The 22035-nt window shown below is 38.6% G+C and overlaps 1 protein-coding gene and 1 long non-coding RNA gene across 2 annotated transcripts in view; one reads left to right on the forward strand and one right to left on the reverse strand.

Moving 5' to 3' along the window:
• LOC110220963 (uncharacterized) overlaps positions 1-18780 on the forward strand; it is a 99102-nt gene extending 80322 nt beyond the window's left edge. Inside the window, exon 4 of the long non-coding RNA XR_002327993.2 lies at positions 18338-18780. This is a non-coding gene — a long non-coding RNA (uncharacterized LOC110220963). The remainder of the gene's footprint in view (positions 1-18337) is intronic.
• The window catches only part of SYT9 (synaptotagmin 9), a 212471-nt gene that overhangs the window by 52609 nt on the left and 137827 nt on the right, over positions 1-22035 (reverse strand). Inside the window, exons 4-6 of the mRNA XM_021005270.2 lie at positions 15302-15422; positions 13117-13288; positions 10470-10599 (exon numbers count right to left, since the gene is read on the reverse strand). Coding sequence (XP_020860929.1) covers positions 10470-10599; positions 13117-13288; positions 15302-15422 — 423 coding nt within the window. The remainder of the gene's footprint in view (positions 1-10469; positions 10600-13116; positions 13289-15301; positions 15423-22035) is intronic.

A 22035-nucleotide genomic window follows, 5' to 3' on the forward strand; every position in this document is an offset into this window, starting at 1 on the left:
TCATACATTGATGGGATCAAGTTTCAGGCAGTTGCTAAATCAGAGAGGAAATCCAATGCACAAACATCTATATGTATCTCTATCTATCTATCTATCTATCTATCTATCTATCTATCTATCTATCTATCTATCACAGACATCTATATGGGAAAACTAATCCAGAGCCAATAATGAGATATAAAGAATAGCTTAACCATGAAAGACACCCAAGAAGAGGACAAGCACAGACCAATGGCTGCTCAGGCCATCTTCTCAAGAGTGGGCATGCTGAGAGACACATGGGAATGAGAGGATTCCTAGGAATGTTAAGTGTAAGCTCCAAAAGGTTGGAATTGTTTCATTTTAATCTTTGTAACCTTAGAAACTGTCAGAGTCCTATGCCCATAGTAAGCGTTTTTTTTATAAGTGTTTTTTTGACTCAGTTGTTAAATCTTCTTATTTATATTTCCTCAGTGTCTCTTGCTAATGTCTTTTCTTCTCTACTCACGCAGGCTTCATCTTTGTATAGGCTTTCAGCACCTCTTTCTTGGACAGATACAATACCGTTATAATTGGTCTCTCAAGCCTCTCACTTCTTTATATAATTGCCAAAGAGATTTTCTTAAAGTGCAGGCCTAACTACATCATTCTCCTACTAAATAAACTCTAGTGGCTTCCTATTTTTCCTATTTAAATTTAGGACAAAACATACAATCTTTTGCTTTCCATTTAAATCTCTTTAGAACTTGTTCATTTCTTACACATTTTCCCCCTCTATAATCCAACATTACTGGTCTAACTACTGTTTTAAATACATTCCTTTCCACTGGCTGTCTTCCATACTTGGAATGCACTTCTTCCTCATTTCTGCCTCTTAGAATCCATGGTTTCTTTTCTACTTCAGCTCAAGTGCCATCTTTTACTTGAAGCCCTTTAAGATGCCCCAGCAGCTGTTGCATCCCTTCCCAAACTACCTTGCATTCATTTTATGTATGCAACCACACACACACACACACACACACACACACACACACACGCACATACACTGATATATAAATTCTATCTCTCACATTAGAATGTAAGCCCATTGAAGGTAGGGAGTGTTTAACTTTTGTCTTTATATCCTTAATCCTTAGCACAATGCTTGGCACATGGTAAGTGTGTAAGTAAGTGCTTAATAAATACTTGTTGATTCATTAATAGTTTTGGAATTTCAACAAAGCAACTATGCCCTTTGTGAACAGTAGAATATCAGCTAGGTCAGAGTAACTCTCTGGAGTCTGCCATATTTTCCACATGACTCCTTATGTGACTAACTTATTATTACCACCACAGGCACACACCTAATGCTCATAGATAATGCAGCTATCTAAGAGGCTTAGCATTGTCCTTTTCTAAAGTGTTGATTCAGCTTATTACTCTCAGGTTTGCTAGTTACTCTGTCCAAGGTACAGATATATACTTTCTTCCTTCAGTGCATGAGCAAGATCTTGGTTCCCACTTTCCTGGAAAACATACACAATCTCACAACTGGAAGGGACCTGAGAGGTCACTAAGTCACAGCATATAAGAGCTGCAAAGTACCTTAGAGGTTATATGGTCTAATCAGTATCTGAAAAAGAAGCTCTTTTTACAAAATCTCTAACAAGTGAAAACTGAGCCTAAAGATTTCTAATGATGGAGAACCTGCCACTTTGTGAGACAGCTCATTTTACTGTTGTACAATTCTAACTACTAGCAAGAATTTCTTTATATTGAGCTGAAATCTGCCTTCTTGCAAATTTCCAACTGTTGCTACCAGTTCTGCCCTCTTGGGCTCAGAAAAACAAGTCTAATTATTCTTCTATGTCACAATCCTTCATATTCTTTGATTCTTTTAACTCTAGCCTGATCTTGGACTGTATTTATACAACTAGGTGGTATGAGTAAGAAAACCTGGATTTGATTCTAGCCTCACACACACTTGCTAGGTGACCCTGTGGTAGATACATAACCTCTCCCAGCCTCAGTTTCTTCATCTGTAAAATGGGGATAATAATAGTAGCTACTTCACAGGGTTGTTGTAAGGATCAGATGACATATTTGTAAAGTGCTTTACAAACTTTAAACTCTATAAAATCTTACTTATTATTATTTTCCTGATCATCTTTTGGATCTCCGTAATGACTTCCTTCTGCCCCCTCTGTCATTCAGAAATAATTCATGCCTTTTGCCTTAAGCCCCTGTTTGTATTATATTTTGTGTTTACAGTTTTAGTAACTGGACTTCCTATTCTATATGGTACTTCTATTGTTTCTGGACCTTCATAAATGGGTATCTTAGCACCATGAACTTTTGTTCCTTGCCTGGGCCTAGTTCCTGGCTAGTCCAGCACCTGATCTCTTTTCTAGGTGGATTCAAAGGGAATAATTCATTTTGTTAGCCCTTCCCGTATTCACATTGACATTCTAAATTGTCCTTCAAGGGCTAACTTAGTTACCCTCCATGAAACTTTCCTTGATTTACTCAGCTGGAGCCAATTTCTCATCACTTTCTATCTAGATCTTTTCTTTTCATTCATAACATTCTTCCTTGTATTATAATTATTTGTGTACAATCTCATGCCTTCTATTTGGATGTAAGCTTCTGGGAAGCAAAAGCTATGTTCCATCTTTATATACTTTTCCCTGTTTTCCTTTCCTAATGCTAGCATAGTACTTTGTATATTCTTATCATGGAAGTATAGGGTTTAGTCCAAGCAATCATTTTACTTGTGGAAAAATTGAGGCCCAGACAGATTAAAGTGACTTATCCAAAGTCATATATGTAGTTGTAGGTAGCAAGCTAGGATCTTAACCCATGTCTTTTTAGCTCCAAGCCTAGCATACTATTCAATATGCCATCCTATCTTCACTCCGGCTGTCCATCTGTGATCCTTTACTCTGGTTACATGACTGGTTTTACCTATTTTTCTCATCATACATATCCCAGTTTATGTGTTTTATGTGTTTATATGCTTTATTCCATTTTATATCTTTTATAAGACTTGCATACCAGTCATTGCTGGTCATAAATTGAAGCCTACTTCTACTCATCAAGCATCTTTCCATAAGAGAGGCTAATCGATATGTCTTAAATCAAACTAGACATCCTCTTCTGATAATTTAGCTTTCTTGATCAGATTTCAAACATTCTCCTATGAGGCTTCCTGATTGATTGGCTCTTTTATGTCCAAACTACAAAGATAAATAAGCCTTATAATTTTTTTTTGCAGGATCTCAACCAAAATGTTTGTCTTTGGAAAAACACTGGTTCCTTCCTTAGGTGACCTTCAAGACATTTTTCCAGTGTGACTGTAACTGTAAGAAACAATTAATATATGAGTATATATATATATATATTTATATATGTATATACATATTATAATATAAAACAAAGCATCATTTCTACAGTAATTGCAAGAAATAATTACATAGTTCTTATCTTCTTTAAAACTTCGTCATTTCCCCCCCCCCTTATTTCTATTATTTATGACAATTGCCTCTCAATTACAAACACATTTGAATATACTGCACAGTACATTGAGTACAAGAAGGTCACGCTGATTCCAAGTAGTTGATGAATGATTTGTAAGACATGCCAAGTTTCACCAAAACCCAAACACTTTAATTTAAGTCTTAAATACTCTTCCAGTTTTAGTATTAATATGCTTCCTCAAGTTTAATATGAAAAATTATCCTTAAGTTGAGAGACCTTCAGGCAACCCTAGAAGCTGGAATCTCAGTGTTGTCAGAGTCCTCAGAGGCATCATAGCAGCTAGGAGGCCCAGGGGATAGAGCTCTTGATCTGGAGTTAGGAGAATTTGAGTTAAAATCTAGCCTCAGACACTTAATACTTGTGTGACTGTAGACAAATAACTTAATCTGCTTGCCTCAGTTTCCTTATATGTAAAGTGGGGATAACAATAGCACCTACCTTTCAGGGTTGATGAAAGATAAAATGAGATGATATTTGTAAAGTACTTTGCAAACCTTAAAGTGCTGTATAGATGATGGCTATGGATATCTTGTCTAATTCATTCACTCATGCAGAAATCCTTTCTACAGTTATGCTGACAAAAACCACTCACTGTACAGCCATTGACCACAAAATCTTTAAACATACATATACACACATATGTACGCATGTACACACACACACACAATTGAATTATAATGACTCACTGGTTTATGCTTCTGTCCTTCAGTGAGTCTGTGATCTTACTGATGTGGACAGGTCACAATTCCTCCTTTTCTCATGTGATTCTTGTTCATGCCCTTTCATAAATTCCTCATAGAAGACCTGTCCAATTCACTGGGGGTCTTTCTCTAGTTTTTTTTTTTTTTAACATGTGGGTGGGAACTGCTTTATTTTGGTCTTTTTCTTTATAACATCTGTAAATACCAGTGTAGCACTCAGGCTGTCTCTTTGTTATTATCTGTGCTTGCTACCTGACTGAACTTCTTGCTTTTCTGAAGACCCTTACCTACTTCCTGGATGTTTTATTTTATGCCATTTCTTATACAGAATTCCTTATCTCTCCACTATGTTTAGAGTCACTCACAATTTTGATTCTTTGAGGATTGTAATTATTCCATGCTTTGAATTCATTCTATTCAATTTAACTCAACTGAATTCAATCAAATTCATTTTATTCATGGGTTAGGTACTGTACTAGGTGCTAGATAGATGAAGATAAAAGCAAACGAGTCCTTGTCATGGCATCACAGATAGAATGATGCTGTAAAAATATTCTTTTGGTGTGCATGAGGGAGCGACTTGAGATCCTTGAAGTGCTGAACAATTTCCCAAATGTGTGATTCAACCTACTCTCTTCTTCCTATTTACCCAGCTTATTCCCCTTGTGCAGCACCTGTACACATTATATATACTGATGGATTAATTCAATGGATGCTCATCCAATTGCTTGTCATAGTTTGGGCAAAAACATACATTGTGCATTTGCTTGTAGAGGTTCTCTTTATACAACGACAGACCTCAATGATTCTAAGTTAATCAACCCTAGACTACTGTATGGGTGTTGGTGGAATGTTGTTTTCTTTCAGTATCATGCTCTGATGCCTCATTAGGCTGTGGACTTGGTCCTGAATTTTCCAAAGCCAAGATGGCAGAGTGAAAGCCCTGGCATATCCTACTAAGCAGGAAAAGCCTGGTGATGAGCTGTGTGCCTGCGATCTAAGGGCTGCATTAGCTAAGGATAGAGAAGCTCATCCCTAACTTGGCTGATGGGTGATAAACTCTTTGTTCACAACAACTCCCAAAGACAATAAACGAACTTACAGAGGAATGTTACGTGTCATCTTTCCCAATTAGAAAGCAGGGAATGTTTCATTTTTCTATTCTTATTTTCACACACTGAGACCAGTGCTTGTCACATAGTGGGTACTTCATTAATTCTTTTCTATTACACTCAGATTTTGTAAAAATGGTATAATTCTTAATATCTTCTGTTTCAAAATTTTTAATAGCAGTTCTTTTTCTTGCGGCATTGAACTAGAAACTAAAAGGGTGCTTATGAGGCAGGGACATCTGAGCAAATTACATTATATTATATGAATATAAAGGATTGCTATTGTGACATAGGAAATGATGAAAGGGATGGCTTCAGAGAATCCTGGGAAGACTTTAGTGAACTGATTCAGAATGAATGGAGAAGAACCAGGAAAACATTTACATAATGACAACTCTGAAAGACTTAAGGACTCTGATGAACACAATGACCAACTATGATTCCAGAGGACCAATGATAAAATATTCTACCCACCTCCATTGATAAGAGGAGAGATAAATTTAAGATGTGGAATGAGACTTAACATTTGTTGACATGACCTATACAGGAATTTGTTTTACTTGACCATAAACATTTTTTTTACAAAGGTTTTTTTGTTATTCTTTTTTTCCAGTTGGAGAAAGGAGTGGGAGGGAGAAAAAAAAATGCATGTTAATTGAAAAAAAACAAAAACAAAAACCCCTCTCCCCTTTATTACTCCTCTTCTGCCATCACTGTGAAAGTGCAATGGGTCATAAAAGGGCTTAGGGTCATCTGAGATTTTTATCTGTTTCATGGATCCCTATGGACAAAGAACTGATCACATAGCATCCAACTACCAGGAGACAAGACTTTCTACTGGTCCTTGGGCACTGGACACAATATGTGACCTGGACCATACTTGAAGCTTTTAAGCTTGACAGAACCTGACAAATCTTGTTATCTGCTGGTATAGCTTTCAAGAACATAGATTTCTTTCCATATCACAATAAGGCATCGGAATAGGAGTTTTATAGAACATACTGAAATGAAGAAATTTAAAATATCACCCTCTGTTGTCACCATTACCAATGACTCATGTCTTAATTTTCACTCAGAATGGAACCATTTATGAGAGAACACCCCCCTCCACTCTAACCCCTCAAGGATAGGACTTAGAAATAGACCAAGAGAAAAATAGATAATGTAGCATTGTTTACCAAATTAAGAAAATAATAAAGTGTAGCATCATCATGTTTAAATATAATTAAATCTGAAACTATTCCAAAATGATGCAGGCTCTCCTGTGTGTCTTTTGGCAATGAATATTTGTGTGACAGAAAACAAAAACTACCAAGCATGCAACTCAGTAAAACCTGCTAGTTCCTACAGTGATGCTCTTTCTTCACAGGGGAAATGCAAGGGTAAGCCTGCCTGTGTGAGAACACATTCGGGAACCACTTATTTGTACTCCTTCATGTTCTTTCCCTCCATAGGGAAGAATCCTGAGTAGCCACTATGTGCTTTTTCAAGGTCTTTCTTTCAGAGTGTTCCATCAGGGCCCCTTTGCCACCATTGTCCTCTCAGGCTTTCAGTCTGCAAGGAGACCTTGGTCCTTTCAGAGAACATGGATTCTGTTTGCTCCCAACTGGAAGGATTTTCTCAACCCACTGTGTGAGAAAGTACTTTTTAATGTAATTCCTGAAGATGTGGATTGGCAACACATGTCAATATTTTTCATAAATCTCAAACACTTTATTCAGATGTTATAAAAATGAATGCTCTGTAACAGTCACTGTGTATGAGAGCCTTCTGTTCTTTAGAGAAATACTCATAGAAATCAGGCTTTATGTTTAGACATGTATTTTCTCTCCTACAACACAACTCTTATTTCTAAATGCTGCTGTGTTGTGGTTTCCCTATTAAAAATGAAATAAATCAAAGTGTTGTACCCTCATCTGATTTTTATTATTAAAAAGAAGGATGCTCCATAAATATTGGCCTATATATTTTCCACAAAAATCATTATTACATTATCACTAAATATCCCTATTTGTTACTACCCTCAAAAAGGAAGGGTAATTGATCTATGGGTGCAGGAAGGTAGAAGCTACTCCTAGTAGCTCTAATGGGGGCACCAGTGTCAGCCCCTTGCTGAGGATGCTTTTAGGTAACAGATAAAAACAGAGGGAGTAAGATCTTCTGACTCTGATCTATGGTTTATCCTTTATACTAGAGTTGCAGAATTGTGTGAGTTGAAAGGAGAAAGTAAGAGAGTTGGGTAAGAACTTTGATGACAGAGCAGTGTGCTTCTAGGGTCTTGGTATTCATACATAACTTTCCTTATGTGTCTACACTTGTGTTCCTCCATGCTGTGTTTCTTTCTGGGAAGGCATTGTGTGCCATGCTATGTTGCAAGCTGCTCCATGTCACAGGTACAAGGAACAGGTACAAGGAAGTATTGACTTTATATTCTAAGATCAGAAAAAGCTGTGCCCTTTGTGATGCTTTTTAAACCTTTAGCTAACTTTCAGGCATTCCCATTTAGGGGTTATGAGGCTTTGATGCCATTATTCACAACACTCCTTTGTAATATCATTTAGCCAATCATTTAAGAAATATATCAGATAGGCAACAATGAATTGGGCTAATGCTTGTGTCATAAGTCAATGGCCTCACCTCAGAGGTGGGAGGAAGAAGAAAGTCCAACAAATGGTGCACACTCTTAAATGTTTTTTTTAACATTATGTTTCCATTCATCTGGGGGCCAAAGGAAGCTCAAAAGAAGATTTGGGAAGATCCTCAGAGGCAGCAGATTTGGCATGGATACCCCCTGTAGTATTCCAATCAAACTGGACAGTTTGTGCTCCCCAAGCTCGGCAGTCTACTCATTTTGACACCTTCACATAAGTTGTTACTTGATCCTGGAATATACTCTCTCTTTGCTTTTGCGTCTTAGAATCCCTTCAAAGCCAATATCATGTGCTATCTCCCATGGAAATCCTTCCTGATTCATGTGCTTGTTAGTCTTCTTTTCTTCAAATAAATCATATGTATCCCAATCTATTTCTATATCATATCACTCTAGTAGAATGTAAGTTTCCTGAAACAAGGGAATTTTAAAATTTTGTTGTATCCCCAGCACCTTGTGCAGTGCCTAGCACGTAGCAGGTACTTAATAAATATCCTTTATATTGGATTTTTGGATTAACATTGACTCCCCTAAGAATGAGTCTAATTATCATGTTGATTAGCATTCAATTCAAAACACTGTTCTAGCTACCTGTAAAATTGTTTTGCCTAATATCATGTTTTCATAGAACCAGTTAATGATGTTAGTTTGAATATGTCTATGAAACTTAAAACACAAAGAAAGAATGTTTTCCCAGGAAATTTTGAATTTTGGTTACTATTCCCTCCATAAGTAGCAAACACCAAAACAATGCATTATAACAATGGATATTAACCCCACTACCTACTCCAAGTTGCATTTTAAACAGTTATATCAAACACTCTAAATGTTTTTTCCCCCTAAGAGATTTTCTTTATGCTGCTGAGACTCAACAACTTTCAGTCAATTTTAAAATTATCTGCAATCAGCTAATACTACAGCAATGTGTAATATCGGGAGATGTCAGAGAATTCTTGAACAAGCTGGTTCCTCCAGAAAACAAACATCCAGTCCTCAAAAGCAAATATATCCCTTTCATGACACATGCCCCCAAACCAAGTACATTTATCCATAAGCAATGACTATTCTGTCTTTGTCCCCTCAAACAAGGCAGCTATAGTTATTAACCTTTTACAAAATCGTTGCTGTAATGTATATCGAGTGAAGAATTAGAGGGTGTTGAATGAGATCCTCCTCACATCTGATCAATATTCATCTAGGCTTTAAGGCATTTTTTTTTTCTGCCACAGAAGCCTTGATGCCATGTAAATCCTTTTTCTCTCCCTACCATTCCACAACTGAGTTGGGAAGACATAGATGAGCATAGCAGTACTTTCAGTGTAGAAAACCTTGAGAAGGGGAAGAAGGCGAATTCTTCAAGACATAGGCTCATGACAAAATTCTGGAAACTATTATTAAAAAGATGCTTTGTGACCACTTAGGAAAGTGGTGATCTCTAAGAACCAGTGTGGGTTCATCAAGGACAGAACATGCCAGACTAACTTCCAAGAAAGGAATTTTCTCGATGGGATGTCTGCACTGCTAAGTCAGCAGAATTCTATAGATACAGCGTACTTATATTTTATTGAGGAATGTGCTGGGCTTCTTATGTTATCCTTTTGAACAATTTGGAGAGATGTGGGCTAGATGACAATACAATTTTATACATTTAGGAATTTGAATGATTGAACCCAAAGGGGGAAGATTAATAGATTGGTATCAATCTAGAGGGATGTTTCTAGTATAGTGTCCCAGAGCATCTGTCTTTGACTCCGTCCTTTTCAACAATTTTATTAATCATGAGATGGGATGCTCATCAAATCTATAGATGACCTAAATCTGGGAGGGATAATTAATGGGATAACCTATTATCTAATGTTACACAATTCAACTTGTAAGATGTGAGCAGATTCAACTTCCTTCAAATTTAATGAGGAGTGGGAAAAACAATGAGATTAATAAACCCTGGCTTTAAGTCAAATAAAACAATTCTTCAAAAACCACTCTGAGTTGAGGGGGTCGCAGCTAGAGGAGTGGACTGTTGTATACGGTTGGGTTATTTTATCTGTTAATTTTGCTTAAGGCTTTTTCTTTGTTGCAAAGCAGGTTTAATGGAAGGGTGTGTATCTTGGGATATAAAAAAATAAAAGGCATCCATAAACCTTTATCAGATTACATATAAAATGCTTTACCTACTTTCCTTCCTTCCTTCCTCCCTCCCTTCCTCCTTTCTCTGTCTCTCCTTTCTTCCTTCCTTCCTTCCTTCCTTCCTTCCTTCCTTCCTTCCTTCCTTCCTTCCTTCCTTCCTTCCTTCCTTCCTTCCTTCCTTCCTTCCTTCCTTCCTTCCTTCCTTCCTTCCTTCCTTCCTCCCTTCCTTTCTCTGTCTCTCCCTCCTTCCTTCCTTCTTCATCTTTTAAACATTATCTGAAGGGAGATGCTCTGGGAACTTGGATCTTTGCCCTGAAATGCACCACTTTTGACTACAGCATTTATTCTACTACAGAAAGCAGTGAGGAGAAAGGTGGGGCTTACCTCAACTAGTGGATGCCAGTGAGCGATGGGTTTCCGAGGGTATGATAGCATTTCACTCCAGTGATCTCGTCCAAGGCGCTCTGCTTCGTTGCCTACTTGGCACACCCCAATGATCTCATTGTGACCTACACTGTGAAAATGGCCCACAATGTTTTTTTTCTTAAAATGTTGACATTCAGTGACAACCATTATTTACATGCAATGAGACACAACATTGATTGCTGTCTGCTTGTCAGCCCCATGCACTGCTGTGCTCAAAACTGGATCTCACGAATAAGAATGTCTTCATTTGGAATTAGAGGAGGAAGAGTGAGGTATATATGTGGAGAGGACTAGGGTTAGACCCTGAATTTCCTTGTTTCTGCAGGATTATCCCTATTTTTCTCATTCATAGGTTCCCTCCTTTTCCTTCACAATGCTTCATAAATGTTAATTAATCACATTGCACAGCCCCATTATACTTGTGTACCATATTAATCCCAGGCAGTCTTTGGGTTCCTGAAAGAGGCAGAGAGATTTAACAAGACCAGGGTCTATGTCAGGTGGGAACATAGAGGCCCCACAGAAAGTATGATAGCAAAAGGCCTCCCAGGCTTTGATAATGGAGGGAAGAGAAAGTGGGCTTCTTATTCCCTCTTCTACCTTCTGTTTATAAAAGATGTTCTGCCCTTCTGGCCAATGCTTGGTTAACTCCCCTTCATTTAGAATTTGACAAAATATCATTGCTTCAGAACCCGTGTTTCCGAAGCTTTATACTTCACCATCTTATTTTCTTGACAGTTTTTTTTAAGTTTGCAGGCTAAAGCAAGTTTCTTATTTTTCTCATTAACTCTTCTCTCCATGTCCTTGCCCTTAGACTTAAGCAGGGACTCTCTTCCTTTAAGTGAGTTTTTATCCATTTCCCTCCTTCCTAGTTGTATATAATCTAGACCAGAAGTGTCAACCCTGAAACCCAAAGGCTGAGTATGGCCTGAACCAGAATAACATGCAATTGGGAAATAATTAACAAAATAAATAAAAATACAATTAAATACTGATAAGGTTAATATGCAGTTTTTAAGTTAATGTGCATTCACAGGAATCTTTATGTATGGTTTGGTGGTCCCTGTTTCTATTTGAGTTTGACACTACTGATCTAAACAACCAATATTTTAAGGTACATAACTTAGAACCAGAGTTCAAACTTGGAACTCCCCTCCCCTTCTCCAGGAAAATCACCACAAACCTTCCAAGGTATGATGCTATCACTGAGTCACTGCAGATTGGGGTAGGGGGAAGCTTATTCTAGGCTATAAAACACTGTGCATACTCTTTGCAGCTTCTGAGTTTGGTATCTTGGGGTAAAGCATTAGTTGTTCCATTCTGGTTGCAGCTCTCTTTTGGGAAATTAAATTTCTCTCTCTATTTCTCTCTCTGTCTCTCTCTCTCTGTCTCTCTGTCTCTCTCTCTCTCTCTCTCTCTCTCTCTCTCTCTCTCTCTCCTCTGTCTCTCTCTGTCTCTCTCTCTCTCTCTCCATCTAGCCGAGTTGTTTGATACTTTTGATTCTTGGAAAAAGCTATCGAAATGCTAGCAGGAGTTGCATGTAGCTGGTTGGTGGAATTGTAATTAACCAGGATGACGTTTTAAGCATTTCATAAAACATGGAGGAGACCAAAGACAGAGCCATAAGCTTAGTTCAGGATTATCATTCAAATGACCTGCCTCACAGGGTTTTGTATCATGGCTATTATCATACTTTGGGTCAATCAAAGACATTCCTAGATATTAGGGTCACTAACCTGTTAGCATTTCAGATGTAGTTTTGTCCAAGATTTGGTAACCAAGAGTATCAAGGAGTAGGAAAATGTAAAACTTCATGGAAAGACTCTAATTAAAATTTTAAATAAAAGATATATATATATATATATATATATATGTAGCTTGATGCTTCCTTCACTTAATTTTTAAAAGCTGTGGCTTTTAAATGAAAAAGTTAATAATAGGTTTGGCTATAAATACATCTTCTATGCTGTATTAACCTTAAAAGATAGCACTTTATATGTGTTAATACACATGAATACCTACACTGAGTCTAGCTTGGTCATTGGAATTTTGGAGTGATTTACTTCACATTTAAGCGGTTGGCAATAATTTGCATTGAAAACTTTAAGAGACAAAGAAATAGGGAGCACAAATTCCAAGTCACATATTTAAAATATGGTGTTTTTTGTTTTTTACAAAAGTGCCTGAAGTTTAAAATTGAAGGCGAGTCAAATCTTTTGAGGGCGATGTGGGCTGGGCTGAGAAAGAAAGAGAAAAACAAGTAGGACATTGGTTCCTAGAGTTGAGAACATCTCTAGGAGATGTTCACTAGTGATATCCTGAGGTAGATAGAGATGATAGAGGTAAGAAAAAATGATACAGAGAAAATAAGATTAGGGGATCAGGAATTGAGGAATGAGAAAAAGGGGGAGATAGTAGTCTCAATGTAATTGCTAGAATGTTGGAACTTTCCATTACTCCTCCCCTTTCTTTGATCTATTATAAAATATACATTCATACCCTTTCTTGGTCTGTCAGATCCATTTCTGCCTGCCTGTCATTCTTGAGCTCACTGATCAAAAATACCCCACAGATTTCCACCAAGTACAAGTTACAGGCATCTCACCGGTCATAGTCCATGACAGCTATTGACAAATGAATTTGGTCAATGTTTTCTGGGGGGACATCAAAGACTATGGCTTCATTGTAAACAGGGTTGAGTGTGTTCCTCTTGGTGGAAGTTTTTCTTTTCTTCAGGCGTTTGCCTTCACACATCAGTGAGACTTTCACATAAGGATCTGTGTGAAGACACAAGGAACATAATTAGATGAGAATGAACATTAATCAAAGCACAAAAAGTATCTGTCACATGGGTGTATTGTGATACATCCATGTGAGTGTGTTTATCTGTGGATATCATACACAACTAAGGAATTCATTTGGGCAAGATTTTTGATGTGGCTTCCTCAAGGAATGATGTCACTGTAAATGGTATGAAGACTTTTTTTTTGGACCTATCAGGGCTGTCTATTTCCAAAGGGGTGTCTCTGTATTTAAATTGGCGTCACGGGGTCCTGTACTGCCCAAAGCAATTCATGCCCACAGGATTCAGAAGAATAGTCTTGCTGGATCTAGTTAAGGTTAGTGGGAAGGAACATAGACTATATAATATTAGGACTAGAAGAGACATTAGGGCTCATCTAATCCAGGACTCAACTTTTTTTTGTGTCTTAGACCTCTTTGGCAGTCTGAGGAAGTCAATGGACCCCTTCATGGAATCATGCTTTTAAATGCATAAAATGAAATACATAGGATTACAAAGGAAATCAATTATATTGAAATATAGTTATCACAGTGTTTTAAAAAAAAGAACCCCGTAAGTTCATGGACCCTACATTAAGAATTCCCACTCTAATACAAAGTCTTCCTTTTATAGAGAGGGAAATTGAGGCACAGAGAGGTGAAGTCTCTTGCTTGACCTTCACCCATCCCCAAAGTGGTAGTGCTCTCCTCCCAACTACCTTGCCTTTATTCTGGATATACTTAAATATGTACACATTGCCTCTCTTGGTAGAGTGTAAGCTCCTTGAGAATGGGAAGAACACTAGTCTTTGTATTCTCAGCACCTAGCACAGTGTTCAATACATGGTAGGCCCTTAGGAATGCCGACTGAATGATTGCTCAATGACACATAGCTCATTAGCTGTCAGTGGCAGATCTGGGTCTAAAAGTAAAATCTCTTCTCCGATCACTTTGGAAAAGGGAGATGCCTTTCCAGAAGAAATACAATATAGGTAGGGTTTCCCCCAGGACTTATCTCTTCATTAATCATTGGGGACGGAGAATTCAGCCTGGCAAGGGAGAATAAGGCAGCCTCTTCTGAGAAAGAAGCTGTGCTTGTTGCTAAGCTGCTGCTTCAGGGTAAAGGGCTAATCTTCCTGTTCTATTCTGTGATGTTCCTGGCTCTCTCTTTAAGAAGGAGTTGCTATTCTTTTTGTGTCTTTACTTCTAGGTCTTTCTCTTCTAACTCCCCTCCCCAGAGGTCCCACCTTCCCACCAGGAAGCTAGGACAGACTTAAGAAGGCAATAAATAGGGCCTTACAATCTCACAAAAAAGAATATTATTCCTTTTTCCTGTTCACCTATCCTCGCAGTCTTCTAGTTTATGAGTATCCTCTAAGTTGTAGAAGATCTTTTCTTATTGTACTTTTTGGGGATCCGATTGCCTGTTTAGCTAGCCAGTGTAGTCCATGCACAGGTGGGACTACCATCAAAGTAGTTCCTGTAGGTTTTAAGAGCTGGGGAAAGAAATGAGATCCCAGAGTGCATGAAATAATAGTTTGAGACCAGTGAAGTGCAACATTTTCTTGCTGTCTTGGAACTTTAACTTGTGGTCTTGGTTCTTTAAAAAAAATTATATATTTTGTTTTTATATCATTTGCATTTTCTAATGTATCATCATCTACCTCCCAGAGAGCCATCCCTTATAAGAAAGAATCAAAAAAGAGGGGAAAAGCTCAGCAAAACTAACCAATATATTGAAAATGTCTGGTATTACATGCAGTATTCTACACTCACAGCCCTCCACCTCTGGTTTTTGGGAGAAATCCTAGCTTTGCCTAGTTTACAAGGGCTGGCCTTGCATTTACCAATCAGTGACATGTATCAAAGAAACAACCGGACTCCTATATTGAATCAGTCAGTACAAATGAGCATAAATAGTGACTATCTTCCCAGTCACTTGAGGGTAGACCAGTGAAAAGGGGTCTCAAGGGGTAGAGGTAAAAAGGTCACGCTGGTGAATTCCCTACCTGATGCTCCAGTTATATCCATTGCTTTTAAATTCCTGGCCTTGATTATGGTGATGGTCAGCCTTCCAGCAGTTGGAAGATAGCAAAGGGAAAACATCAAATCTCCAAGATCCACATTTTCCTGTCGAGAAAACCACAAGCCCAGCCTTCAGGAAATGATAGCTCACATTCATCCAGTGATTAATAATGTAGACAACATTTTGCCTGAGAAGTCTTCCACCTCTCTGGGACCTTTTTTACATTTTCAGTCACTCAGAGTTTGGCTTCTTTTTTAGTGATCTTAACACTTCCTGTGAATATTATTCTTTTGGTCAATACAGTGCTGTTTCCATTATACCATAACACCCTCCTGAAACTCCAACGATCAGACAATATGGTCACACAGTAAGTAGCTTCACCATCATGATATCTGCTGCTTCTGCAGCCCCTGAGTCTTTCCTCTTTGAAAGAGAGAGCTATTGCAATCTGTGAAAGTTCTATTCCCCACTTCCCTCAGAGAAAGACACCCACCAGCACAGAACTCCTCTATACACATCAAGTGTGGATTGGTTTTGCTGGAATGGGGCCTCTCCCTCCTGTTACAGTCTAATCAAACAACAGTTCCAAAAGGACCACTGAGATGATACAAATACAATTGCAAATTGTACCCTTGTACTAATTCAAAATCAGTATAAATTATAATGCCTCCCACACCAAGTATTCCTCTCTAACTTAAAAAGAAAAGACATTTCTTGAGAAGCCTGCCTATGGTGTTCTTTATTGGGGAAGAAAATCTTCCTTAAATTTTCCAGGCATTCAAGGTCAGGGGAAAAATAATTCTTCCATTCCACAAGCAGTATAACCAGAAAGAAAAAGGAAAATTTAATTTAATTAGGAAGCAAAGTAATTTTCCTTTACTAAAGATAACTGGGTATACCTCATTGGCTTGTAATGAATACAAGCTCATAGTAACAAGGCTTCCAAGAGTGATGTTTTTCTTAATTATCCACTAGTCTTCTTTCTCTTAACTAATTTTCAAGGAACTTACTGATAGATCTTTTTCTCTTTGCTTATTTTACACAAAGGTCAAGCAAGGGGCATCTTATTGTGTTGGCCTCTTATTTGGTGGGCTAGGTTCTTGCGAATTTGGGTCTGTACTATGGATGATCTCCTTACCTTCCCCCACCTTTCTCCATTCTTGCTCTTGATAGATGACTTACTTTCAAACATGGCTCTCTCAATCCCTAATGGAGGCCCTTGAGGTTCCAAATCAAGTTCCTGTCTATTTTACAACCCATGACTTGTGAATGAGCCCATCTGTCTAGCTTCAATGGGGAAAGTGAAATGTCAGTAAGCTTTGGAAGAAAAACTGTAACAAGGGAAAAATGTCCTAGACTCAAAGAGGCCTGGGTGCTAATCCTAGCTTTGAGACCATTTTGTTGTGTGATTTAATCAATCATCAATAATTTGTTATGCACCTGTTAAATGCCAGACACTTCGGTAGTGCTGGAGAGATAAATGGAGAAGTAAGAGGGTCCCTACCTTGAAGGAACTCACATTGCTGGAGTGGAGGTGATGTTACAAGAAGTTCACAGATAAGTTAAAATGACTGGAACAGCACTGATTACTTGGGGCTTAATGTCTTAGTATGTTAGAACTGAAGGAACCTTTGAGACCATCTGGTTCAAATCCCTCATCTTAAAGAGGGAGAAATGTCTCTGGGCTTTAGTTTCCTCTTCCATAGAATAAGGGGTTGAATTGGATTTTGTGAGGTCTTTTCTAATGCTAAGACTTTATGCTGTAAGGTCCCTTTCAACTCTGACATTTCGTGATTCTGTATCTCTCAGTTACCTGACCTTGTGAAGAGTATAATAACCAAAATAATTAAACCCACTAGACATCCTTGTGAGACATTCATGCTTTGAGAATATGGCTTGGTGAGCTTGAAAAGCAGACAACAGGACTCATTCTCAGCTAGACAGAGGTTTGCTAATCCAATTCCTTTGAAGTCATCTGCCACAAGCCTATCGGTCTACAAGCTCCTCTGCCATTGCCCACTGGCCTACAGCATGCTATTCTTCTAGGATAATGAGATAGCTTCTTCTCACTGTGGGAGATGTTCTGTGTCGGACACTAATTCACCTCTAGTGGAGCTGTCAATTGGTCCAGCTGTTAGGGAAAACAATTTGGAATTACTTGAGAAGAATCACTGAACTGTTCATAGTCTTGGACCCACCAATTTCTCTATCAGAATATGTGATAGAAAGGACCTGGGTACACATAAATTTTCATTGCATCACTTTATATAGTAGGAAAAATACTGGAAACAAAGTCAGTATTCATCAATGGGGAAATGCTTAAGGAAATTGTGATATACAAATGGAACAGAATATTATCACAGTTTGAACAAAATGAAAAATTCAGTGAAACATGGGAAGACATATTAAAGGATGTAGAGAATGCAGAGAAGAAAGCAGAACAAAGGAAAAAATATATACATATAGCATTTGTATGCTGTGATGGAGGAGCCCTTCCAGAGGCTTAATGTTTAATAATTGACTCTCTGAAAAAAATAGTAGACATGATATACTTCCAAGTTTAATCTCCATTATCAACATTTTCTCCAACACTTTCTTAAGTTCAGACAATCAACAAACCAGTAAGTTAAGCTCTAATTTATAGCTTAGTGATTTCTGAGGGTAAATGCTCACCTCGAAAGTTTAACAATTGGCTTCCCCAAGCCAGTTCAAGCTGGCTCCAGCATACCCTTGCTTTTCCTCTCCCCCTTTCCCCATGCCTCAGAGGAGGCACAAACATCCTTTGACTGGTTCCTGTCAGTTCCGATGTCTCTTTTAATTGGATCCTGTGCTGAAACCATGGCTATGCTAAAGGAGCAGTCCCCATCCTTTGGGTTTGTTGTCAGCTTTCAGGTGTAACTCTGAGCTTGGGCCTGTGGGGGGATGCCATGCCTTTCCAAGTCAGCAAACCCTAAGTCTCAGCTGGTGTCTGGAATGCAGCCAGCTCCTGTTTATGTCTTTTTTTTCCCTTTGGGTATAGGGCATTATGAGATCTCAAAAGGCAACTGGAATCTTGCCCTCTTCCTGGGTACCTGAGTAACGGACTACCAGAGCAGTTGCAGCAGCAACAGAAGGTGAGAGAGAGCAAAAGTTCCCAGGATTCCTTTCTCCTTCCTGGCTTTTGCTTCCCATTACCTTTTAGTTCTTCCTCCTGGTTGGGAAAACTACACTTTAATCCCATTTCTTATAAGGGGCTACATGAACAATGACTATGTTATTGTCAATTAAAGCAACACAGAAAGTAGCAGAACTTAAATTAATTGTAGTTAACAATCTTGGTTACTGGGGAAAAGATAATGAACACTATTTTGGTTAGGGGGAGACTGTGTTGCATATAATAATGGATCATTTTATCATCTATTTTAATTGTTTCTCTTTGTCACAAGGGAGGATTCAACTGAAGGCAACACTTAAAAAGACTTATCTTTTAAGAGACAACAATAAACATTATTTAAGAATGCAGTTATCATATACCTACACGAGTTTCTATATACTTTATATATATACACTCTATACTATATATATATGTATAAATGCATATATAAATTTAGAAAAATATATAGAGTATATTTATACTCTTTATATGTATGTATGTATGTGTGTGTGTGTGTGTGTGTGTATATACGCTTTAGTCATGGCAGCCAATTGGCCATTACTTCAGTCTTCCGTTCCCTGTAACTTCTACACTTGCAAAACGTAAGAGGCAGATGCAAACTGAGCAAGGGTGAAATATCAGAGGACTATGCTACAGTAGAACGTGTACTGGATTTGGAATAAAAGGTCCTGTGTTCACCAGGTCTTCCATTTACTATATGGGCTCGTCACTTCATCTCCCTGGGACTCAATTTCCCCATCTGTAAAATGAAGGAGTTAGCCTGAATGACTTCTAAGGTTCTCTTTCCAGCCTTCGATGGATTATTTATGATCCCACAGAATCCTCCTTGGGTTAAGTTAGGGGTGGGAGGGTTGGACTAGGTTAAATCCGGAGTTCTCTTTGTCTTTGGTCCACAAGCTCCTCCCTGCTGTCTACACCCTTCCCAATGTTTTTAGGCACCCAGCTCTCTTATACAACTAGAGCAGGATGTGCTCTACAATTCTCTCCTAGTTCCACATCCTCCCTCCACTCAGATTTTCTTCAGAACATATTAGCTAAGTATTTGAGGGGATCAAAAGAAGTAATGATGGTAAACTGCTTTGAAGATTTAAATGGCTATTGAAATCTCATCTGTTATTCTTATCACTATCATCCTATTTTCCTTTGTTCATTTCTCATATGACATGTCCCCTTCCTATGCTGGTTTTTCTCTTCCAGTCCTGCTATAGTTTATCTATGTCCTTGTAAAAGTGTGATTCCCTAAACTGAACACAATTACAGCCATTGTAGAGCCTACTGCACTATCCCCTCCCCTGTTATGGATGATATGCCTATGGTTACATTAGCTTTTTAGGCAGCCATGGTACAGTATTGGCTATAGTCTATTTACACTCTAATGTTTTTTTTTTTATCATGACCTACTGTGTAGTTAGGCTTTCTCCACCCTATGCTTGTGTGAGGAATTTGTTTTTGTATGGATTCATACTTATTCTTATGAAGTCTTATCTTGCTATATTTAGCCCATAATTTCCACATATTAAGATTTTGGTTTTTGGATTTCAATTCTGACATTGAATATATTAGTGGTCTTATTAAGTTGCATACAATCCACACACTTCATAAATATGTCAGGTATGCTTTCATATATATCACTGATAAAAAATATTAAACCCAACAGTGTTGATGGCAGAGTCCAAAATTCTACCACCAGGGACCTCCTTTCACGTTGATATTGACCCATTCATCACTATACCTTCCTAAGATGAGGTTGTTCAAGCAGTGGTAAATAGCCTATATTTTTCCATCTTATTAAAAAAAAGTTTCATGAATCAGCTAGTCAGTCAACAAGCATTTAATTAAATACTTACTGTATGTCAGGAACTGTGCTGACTGCATTTTGTCAAATTTTCTGCTAAAAGATGGGTACTCTATATTTATGGCACCCTCCTGCTCAATCAGTCTTGTAACTGATATATCTAATTACCATGCAGCCCAGCAAGATCTATTTGACCAGCTGGCTGAGATAGTGATCCTTCATCAAACTGTACCTCCAAAGGGCATATGATTCCACTATAGCAAAATGAGTAATAAAAAATGGCCTTCCAGATCATGTACTGGGTTATGTCATTAGGCATGCACGATGCTCTGTGGTCTTTCAGGATTCATGGACTTAGTCAATCAAGACAGCATTTATGATTGGGGGGCAGAGCCAAGATGGCGGAGTGAAAGTAGTGACTTGCTTGAGCTCTCCCCCAGACCCCTCCAAATACTCATAAAAAATGGCTCTAAACAAATTCTGAAGCAGCAGAACCCACAAAAAGACAGAGTGAAACAAATTTCCAGCCCAAGACAACGTGGATGATTGATCAGAAAGTTGTATTGTGCCGGGCTGGGAGCGCAGCGCGGCGTGGGCGCACAGGCCACCGCGAACCTGGAGTAGGCCTCAGAAGACTGAATCTCAGGCAGCTGTGGAGGTTTCCAGACTCCTCAATCCACAAATGCCAAAGACAACTTAGAAGGTCAGTGGGAAAAGTCTGTTTCTGTCAGTGTTCAGAGAGGAAGGCGGGGTTTCAGCTCCATTCCCCAAGAGCGTGGCCTTGGGGGGGAGCAGCTGCTTCCCGAGCTTCCGGCCCACAGACTGAGGGGGAATGCAGTGGCTGATCAGAGAGGGACTGCAGGGATCTCTTTGCCAGTGCTAAGGCAGGAATCTCTTGCTTTGCCAGTGTGCGGATCTGGGTCATAGTTCTGGGCGGCGGTGCTGCAGTGAGGAGGAGCGCTGGCTTGGTGGAGCTTGTAGTGGCCATACAGAGAAACCCCTCCTCACAGTTACAGTACAGAAAGGAGTACTTGCGGTCACAGGCCAGGAAAGGAGTAAACACCTTGCCCCTTATCGTACCACCTTGGTAGAACTGAAAATTTACAGGTCCCTACAAGTATCTCTGAAAACAGCTATACAAACCCCTGAAGCTTGGGACAGTATACTCTCCACATTGGAAGCAGACTCTTACATTAACAAAGAGTTTAAAACTCAAGTAATTGGCTGGGATCATGAGCAAGCAGCGCAGAAAGAGTCAGACTATGTTATCTTACTTTGGTGAAAAAGAAGATCAAAATATACAACCAGAAGAAGACAACAAAGTCAGAGCTCCTACATCCAAAGCCTCCAAGAAAAATATGAATCAGTTCCAGGCCTTGGAAGAGCTCAAAAGGGATTTTGAGAAGCAAGTAAGGGAAGTAGAGGAAAAACTGGGAAGAGAAATGAGAGTGATGCAAGAAAATCATGAAAAACAAGTCAACAGCTTGCTAAAGGAGACCCAGAAAAATACTGAAGAAAATAACACGTTAGAAAATAGCCTAACCCAAATGGCAAAAGAGGACCAAAAAGCCAACGAGGAGAAAAATGCCCTAAAAAGAAAAAGTGGCCAAATGGAAAAGTAAGTCCAAAAGATTACTGAAGAAAATACTTCCTTAAAAATTAGGATAGAGCAATTGGAAGCTAGTGACTTTATGAGAAATCAAGACACTGTAAAACAAATCCAAAAGAATGAAAAATTAGAAAACAATGTGAAATATCTCATTGGAAA

The sequence above is a fragment of the Phascolarctos cinereus genome, unplaced genomic scaffold (assembly GCF_003287225.1).
Source record: "Phascolarctos cinereus isolate Bilbo 61053 unplaced genomic scaffold, phaCin_HiC Scaffold_9;HRSCAF=440, whole genome shotgun sequence".
NCBI lineage: Eukaryota > Metazoa > Chordata > Mammalia > Diprotodontia > Phascolarctidae > Phascolarctos > Phascolarctos cinereus.